Below are 7,969 nucleotides of genomic sequence, written 5' to 3' on the forward strand. Positions count from 1 at the left end.
TTCTCAATTCTCTTCCGCCAGTGACGCAGCCCAACTGCAGCAGAAGACTCACACCCCCCAGCTCTTGGACGCACCTTACAAGACCTCATGTGCACACCTTGATGACGGCTCGCAACTTCGCCATCTCTACCTTGCACCCTCCAACGATGATTTTCTCGGTGTCGCAACTTCGGCACCTCCATAACCATCAACGATCACCAACGCCTTGCCGACGACAGCCCTGTCGCCCTCCTCTAGGTCGTTCCGCCAAACAACAATGACCTGTCGCCTTGCTTGCGACAACGCCCTTGCTGCCTTCTCGTTGCTGCTCCGCCGAACGACAACCGCCCGATCATCCACGTCGTTGCACACCCAACGACTAAACCGCCTGCTCTTCCTCGTCGCTACACCAACGACTGTATCGCCCGCTCCTCTTCGTCGCTACACCAGCGACTGTATCGCCCGCCCCGAGGCGCTAGTCGGGTCGCCACCCCGGGGCAAGCGCAGCTTCACCTCGACCTTTCTCTAACCAATACGGACTAGTACTCATACATGGAAAGCTAACACTGCCGTAATCGATCTCAACTCCTACTATACTAGCTAGCTTACACACCGTATGCTAGCCAACCTCAACTCGGACACCTACTAGAACCCAGACGTGCTAACCATCCGGCAACACTAATGACCCTATTACTAATCATAACATGACTCAATGAACTCTCCTACTTTTAGCACTAACACGTAAGTATGTTTGGATTATTCCAACACCCTCTAAAAATACTGATTGGTGAAGAGTATACAGTATGAGAGGTAAATGCATGAAGCATGGCAGGTGGACTGAGCAAGCAACAGTATACAGTATGAGAGAATCTTGACCAGTAAATGAAATGAGAGGAGGGTAAATGCAATGAACCAATGCTAGTGGACTGACTGACTGACCATACACAGTATGCAATTATTTTCTCCGAATCCCTGTATCTCTGTGAGTGACCCACTGAATAGTTGCATCAGCCAAAAAGCACTACTATTCCGAGGCATCGTGGGGGCTCTGTTACTTTTGAGAGCCTAGCTAGTGTCTTCTTCTCTTGACTGCTGCTGTTCCTGGTCGTCCTCTGCTCCTCGTCTCCACCGAGTGCTCCCTTCCTCCCGTCTCAGTCTCCCCCATTTCGCTGCCAACCTCCGAGCTCGCCTCTGCCACTGCCAGAGCCCTTCTTAGCACCATTGGCGAGGGGAGAAGGCCGGTGGATTTTTTGGGTATGTTTTCTGTCGATTTTTTCCAGTTAAAGTAGCAATGGTTGGAGCTAGAAACTCAGATCTCCTGCTTGAGAGTCTGATCTGATTTGTGTTGGTTGAATCCAGGGTGGCTGTGGAACATCAAGAACACTGGAGTTCCGGATCCGTCAGAGCACGATGCTGTACTGAATCAACTGATCTGCTGAGCCAGGTAATTAGTAGATCTCATCTTTCTTGCTATGCGTTCTAGCTGAAATCTTTCACATTCATGTATTCTCAGCGAGCCATTGATTAATATGCTAAGTATTTTGCTGGATTATAGAATCTTATTTTTCGTTCTTGGTTTGTTCTCAGAATAGATTCGCCGTGAAAAGTTACTGTCGCCACTGGCTGCGGTCACCACTGACGCCCCTGTGAGTTTGTTCCCCAATCTTCGTGTGTTATTTGTACCTTTTAGGATTTTGTTCAAGTACCGGTACAGTACTGACATTCTGCATTGGCATTGGGCAGTACTTCATCCATCGGTCAAACCAATAATTCCACACAAACGCTCAACTAATGGAGACGACGGCACTGAGTGTTGGAAAGTCCGTGCTGAGTGGAGCGCTTAGCTATGCCACATCTGCCCTGGCGGAGGAGGTGGCCCTGCAGCTCGGAGTCCGGCGTGACCAGGTCTTCATCACCAATGAGCTCGAGATGATGCAGGCTTTCCTTGAGTCCGCTCATGACGAGGGAGATGGCAACAGGGTGGTCAAGGTGTGGGTGAAGCAAGTCCGCGACGTGGCCTACGACGTCGAGGACACCCTCCAAGAGTTCGCCGTGCGCCTCGAGAAGCAGTCTTGGTGGCGTATCCGTCGCAACCTACTCGGCCGGTGCCATGTGGCAAAGCAGATGAAGGAGCTCAGAGCCAATGTTGAGGATGTCAGCCAGAGAAACATGCGCTACAATCTCATCAAGGGCTCTGGATCCAAGGCCGCCATGGCTGCAGAGCAGTCTAGCATTACTTCTGCAGCACTATTTGGTATTAATGAAGCAAGGCACATGGCAAGGCAAGAGAAATCCAAACTGGATATTTTTCAGCTGGTCAACCAGAAGGAGAATGGCCTGAGGGTGATTGCGGTGTGGGGAACAATTGCTGATCTAGGGCAGATATCCATTGTCCGAGGAGTCTATGAGAATCCAGATACTAAAGGCAAGTTCCCGTGCCGAGCCTGGGTGAGGCTGATGCATCCTTTTAATCCCAAAGACTTCATTCAGAGTATGGTGGAGCAATTTCACATGGGTGTAGGGGCTAAAGCTCTACTGGGAGAAGAGAAGACGGCACAAGAGCTTGCTGAGAAGTTTGATGAGTGCGTCAGTGGGAGGAGGTATCTGATCGTGATTAATGACTTAAACACCATTGAGGTGTGGGATCGGGTTATAAGTTGCTTCCCAAATAACAACTTGGGGAGCAGGATCATAGTGTCCACTGCTCAAGTAGAAGTTGCAAGCTTATGTGCAGGGCAAGAAAGCATAGTATCATATCTCAAGCAATCGTTTGGTGATGAAAATATTTATGCTTTCCATGAGAAGGTAATATTCAAAGTTTGACCATGTGTTGTTCGTCTAGAACTCTAGATCAGTCACTTGCATTTGTAGTTTGTTTTACATTAAAACAGAAGCATCATTAGTTCATTACTCAGCAACGTAGGGGAGATTCCCTTTCTGGCCTGGTTTACATTCATTTGGAGTTAATCACATGATTACTCATTTAATATACCAGTTTCATTTGACAATAACCACACAAACGAGTGAGTACCATTATGTTTGTTGTTTGTAATTAAAAGATCATCTTGTACCATATCATTTATAGCTAAAAAAGCAATATTGTTTGGTCCCTGTAATTACCCTGCCGTTATTGATAGTGAAGCAGCACCCGTGTTGTGTGCGACGTTGAAAATTGGAAGTAAACAGTAGTAGTATATAAGTAGTATCTAATCGTCAAAAATGATAATCACACTCTAGGTTAGCATTTTGCAAACAGAATGCACACTCCTATGAGTAGTAACCTGTGTGCGCATGCTTGTATCTCTTAGGTTGTGCTTTCTTCAGGAAATGGGGCGGGGGAAAAAAAGTTTGGGTTCAAAAATGGAAAGTTGCATTTTAGCTATTTCAATCGTTTTTATAGGCTATTTATTTAGCATTATTTTACATCCATTCATCTATAGTCTCTCAACATGGATTAACATTGCTCACTTGTGCACAGGTCTCTCAAGATGGAACAGATTTAACTAAAACGGAGTCAAGCTCAAACCGTGCCATTACCAGTTCAGATACCAACCAGATGGTGCCCACTGGTGAAATATCAGAAGACCAGTCCAAGGGTGCAGATGGGAAAAATACATTAAAAAAGAGCTTCACCCGCATTCGGACGATGGCGACTGCTTTGGAGGAATCTCACCTTGTTGGGCGACAGAAAGAAAAAGTTGAGATTATGAAACTAATTTCAGATCAACCTACCCAAGAATTCCAGGTGATCACTGTGTGGGGAATGGGCGGTTTGGGAAAAACCACTCTAGTGAAAGATATATATCAAAACCAAGAACTTAGTGCCATGTTTGAGAAGCGTGCTTGCGTGACTGTTATGCGTCCTTTCAATCTTGAAGGTCTTCTTAGGAGCTTAATTATGCAACTAGATAGAGAATCTTCTGAAAAGAAGGACACGGTGGGTTTGCTGAGCAACAAGACCACATTGTTATTGATGCCACTTGCAGAATTGATGAAGGAGCTGGCAAGGTTTTGTGAAAGAAAGAGGTGCTTAATTATTGTTGATGATGTATCATCTAATGCAGAGTGGAACATGATGATACCAATTTTCCATGGAATGGAATATACAAGCCGGATCATTGTCACCACAAGGGAAGAAAGTATTGCTAAACTTTGTTCAGGGAGACAAGAAAACATATATATGCTCAAAGATCTAGAACACAGTGATGCATGTGACCTATTCACTAAAAAGGTACTCCTACTTAAGTATTATCGTGCTTATTTTTACGTGTCATTCATAGGTTTTTACCCACCGACTTGGCTGTTCAACCAAAATGGTCAGCTTTATTTGAGTGTAACTTGATCTATAAACACGTCCTTTGTCTCTAGTTTTGATCCACACTAGGAGTAATTCAGGTGTTGCAACAGTATTGTAGTTCATGACTGTCAACATTATTTCAAAAGTGTGCTTCCAACGTTAGTGATATGATGTGCAACCACATATATGCCTACCATTTGGTTGTTCCAATTGCCAAGTCACTTTGAACAACATATATGCCCTCTTCATGTTTTGTAAATCCCAGCCGTTCCTGCCAAATCGAACTAATTAGTCGTGTGTCCCCAAAGAGCTATAGTTCCTCTGTTGCGTATCACACAGTGTTTAATATATAATTCTAGTATAAACTTATTAATCTCTGTTGCCTGTCACACAACATTTTTTTATATCTGTATGAGATACATCCATTCCAATAAGTATAATGAAATATTGTTCCCAACCTGATCTAATTTTCACAAAACTAAATAGCTTGACCATAACAATTTCAGGTATTCAAGAAGACTATAGATTTGAATATGCAATATCCTGAACTAGTTGAACAGGCAGAACTTATAGTGAGGAAGTGCAGCCGACTCCCACTTGCAATAGTCACCATAGGTGGCTTCTTGTCAAACCAACCAAAAACCTGTTTGGAATGGAGGAAATTGAATGACCATCTCAGCGCGGAGTTGGAGTTGAATCCAGAGCTTGGGACCATAAGAACTGTCCTTATGAGAAGTTATGATGGTTTACCTTATCACCTCAAGTCTTGTTTCTTATATATGCCCATCTTTCCTGAAGATTACAAGGTTGGACGTGGACGATTGGCACGTCGATGGAGTGCAGAGGGTTACTCAAGGGAGGTGCACAGCAGGCCTGCGGAAGAAATAGCGGATAACTACTTCATGGAACTTATTAGCAGGAGTATGATCCTACCATCTCAACAATCAATTCATAATATAAAAGGAATTGATTCCTGCCAAGTCCATGATCTTATCCGTGAAATTGGTGTCTCAAAGTCAATGGAAGAAAATCTTGTTTTTACACTGGAGGAAGGATGTATCTCAAACAGCCAGGTCATGGTACGCCACCTGTCTATAAGCAGCAACTGGAAGGGAAATAAGAGTGAGTTTGAGAGCATAGTGGACATGTCCCGTTTACGGTCAATTACATGCTTCGGAGAGTGGAAGTCATTTTTCATTTCTCATAGGATGAGGTTTGTACGAGTGTTGGACCTGGAAGACACAACATGTCTACTTGATCATCAGCTTAAGAATATTGGAAAGCTTCTTCACCTAAGATATCTTTCTTTAAGAGGATGTGGGGATATTTCCCACCTTTCAGATTCGTTGGGTGACCTGAGACAGCTTGAGACACTAGACATTAGAGGTACCAACATAATGGTCCTGCCAAAGACCATCATCAAGCTTCGGAAGCTAAATTATCTTCGTGCTGGGATAATACCGGAAAATGAGAGTGTCTCGTGGGAAGAATATGCTGATGACTTTCCTCAGGTAATGAAGAACCGGCCATGCACTTCATTTGTTTGGATGATGATGTGTTGTGTTGGGTGTTGTGCACTTGAGACTATTTATGGGAATGGTGTGAGCCACCGTGATCTATGTGAACATTTTTGCTACCTCATACTCCCTTTAATTGCGATGGGCCTAGACCAGCATGGTGTTCTAGTGCCAAGAGGGATGAGGAAACTGAAAGCCCTGCGCACACTAGGTGTTGTAAACATTGGGCGACGTGGGAAAATTATTCTGCAAGACATAAAAGAGCTGACCCATCTATGCAAGTTGGGAGTGACTGGTGTCAATAAGGAAAATGGCCAAGAGTTGTGCTCGGCAATTGTTGGCATGAGTCACCTGGCATCATTATCAATCCGGTCAGAGGGGGAGCCAGGTTTATGTGGCTGCTTGGAGGGAAAGTTCTCGTTTCCAGTGACACTGCAGAGCCTCAAGCTCTACGGCAACCTGGTCAGACTGCCAGAATGGGTCCAGGGGCTCAAGAATCTGGTGAAGCTGAAGCTGCGGAGCACCATGTTATCAGAGGACAATGAGGCAATGCAAGTCCTTGGTAATCTTCCAAACCTGGGCTCCTTGCATCTGTTGAGGGGATCAATCTGTGAGGATAAAGTGTTCTGTTTCCGTCAGGGGGCATTCCAAAGCCTGGTGTTTCTGGAACTTAGTGGCTATATATCTGTGAAGTTTGAACAAGAAGCAATCCCTACGCTTGAGATGCTCAAGTTGTTTTGCATGGAAGTCAACGGCAATTCCCTTTCGGGGCTACCAACTATCGCGAGCCTCAAGGAAGTTGTGCTGGAAGGTTACTACAATTACTCCGAACTGGCATACCTGAGGGCCGAGCTTGCCGAGAATCCAAACCGACCCGTCCTGAAGAGGGTCTGATCTCAATCCAGAGTTAAGTTATTCTGGGAGTATTGTTATTTCGAGGCCAAGCTGGGAGCTCTGTTGTAGTATTTTCCCTGTTGTCCATTTGCTTGTAGTACTACCAGTTCAAGTAAACAGTACAGTTATAATTTGGACACCAGTGTGTTTAAATCGCTCCAGCATGTAGTACTGTTTACTGTTTTATTAGTATGTACTGATCTTGGAGGATCCTGTCAATTCAGCAGTGCAAGTTCAGAAATTGCAATCCACTGAGCCCTGTTAGTAGGACTATTTCCTTTGTGATAGAATACATGAGTCAAATCTCTTTGAGATTCGGCTCAAACTTGAGCCCTGTGGCAACTAGCTAGTGTTAGACGATGGTGAGACTTATGTAGTTTGTTCTTAACAGTTTGAACTCGACTAGAGCAAGTATGCTCACAACCATGCCAACACCTCATTGCCCCGGGTCATTAACAGTCATTCTACATTTGACAATTGATTGTTGCACAGTCATTTTTTAGCAGCCGGGGGGGGGGGGGGGGGGGGGGGGGGGGGGGGCGATCGGCCAACTGAACTCATTTTTGTATTAATAATCTGACAGTGGGCCGGTAATTACATGGTGAATTAAAAGAATTGAATAGGAGAGCTTGAGAAATTGTTGACCCGGTCAAAATCGGACCCAATTATAAATTAAATACCTCAATTAGTTGTGAGGCCTTAAAATTTGGAAGCATATTGTATGGTATAAAACAATTGAATAAGAGAGCTTTGAGCAATTTTTGACCTGGTCAAAATTGGTTGACCTAATTCTAATTGGAGGCCTCAATTGAACGTGGGCTCTTTAAAACTAGAGAGCTTAGTTTTATTGATACAACACCACTAATTGCCAAATATAATATCATGGCTTTTAAGAAAATACACCACGCCCCACGGTTTGGTGGTAGCATAGACAATGCCACGCATATTGTAGCCAAGGTTACGATTGCTTTAAGTGGGAGCATTACTCCCATCGCCTATAGAAAAAATCCCACATGCTGAAAGGCTGCCCATGGACACCCCTACCTCAACCCATGTGATTGACATGGTAGCAAGGACAATGGTCACTCTTGCTCTAGTCACTCATGAGCGGACAGTAGTGGCACCACAAGCCCACGTTGGTGGTTCATGTTATCCATGGTCGTAAATCCGGTAGGCTTCATCTCGTGGATGTTTCGGCCCTGGCGGCTATTTCTTCGGTCAATCTCCTCCCCCCGGTCTCCGTTTCCGCCATGCCATTTGCCCCTCTTGGTTGTCTTGTGCT

At 44.8% G+C, this 7,969-nt stretch overlaps 1 protein-coding gene across 2 annotated transcripts; it reads left to right on the forward strand.

Annotated features, from left to right (window-relative positions):
* The first annotated feature begins 1,049 nt into the window (after positions 1–1,049).
* On the forward strand, positions 1,050–6,906 carry LOC123103701 (disease resistance protein Pik-2). 2 transcript variants are annotated; one of them, XM_044525370.1, is made up of 6 exons: positions 1,050–1,233; positions 1,339–1,423; positions 1,567–1,625; positions 1,723–2,784; positions 3,458–4,210; positions 4,783–6,906. In XM_044525370.1, exons 4-6 carry the CDS (start codon positions 1,771–1,773, stop codon positions 6,685–6,687), a joined length of 3,672 nt encoding a protein of 1,223 aa, XP_044381305.1. In that variant the 5' UTR covers positions 1,050–1,233; positions 1,339–1,423; positions 1,567–1,625; positions 1,723–1,770; the 3' UTR covers positions 6,688–6,906. The 2 variants fall into 2 exon arrangements, with proteins under 2 accessions (XP_044381305.1, XP_044381314.1); XM_044525379.1 differs by having other exon boundaries at positions 5,075–5,379.
* The last annotated feature ends 1,063 nt before the right edge of the window (positions 6,907–7,969 follow it).

Source organism: Triticum aestivum, chromosome 1B, assembly GCF_018294505.1.
Source record: "Triticum aestivum cultivar Chinese Spring chromosome 1B, IWGSC CS RefSeq v2.1, whole genome shotgun sequence".
NCBI classification, from domain to species: domain Eukaryota; kingdom Viridiplantae; phylum Streptophyta; class Magnoliopsida; order Poales; family Poaceae; genus Triticum; species Triticum aestivum.

Excerpts from the sequence above, each read along its gene's own strand:
- LOC123103701 (XM_044525370.1), top strand. The coding sequence starts at position 1,771 with ATGGAGACGACGGCACTGAGTGTTGGAAAGTCCGTGCTGAGTGGAGCG. Across the intron at positions 2,785-3,457 it reads TTTATGCTTTCCATGAGAAG|GTCTCTCAAGATGGAACAGA; the intron begins GTAATATTCAAA and ends ACTTGTGCACAG. Across the intron at positions 4,211-4,782 it reads GTGACCTATTCACTAAAAAG|GTATTCAAGAAGACTATAGA; the intron begins GTACTCCTACTT and ends TAACAATTTCAG.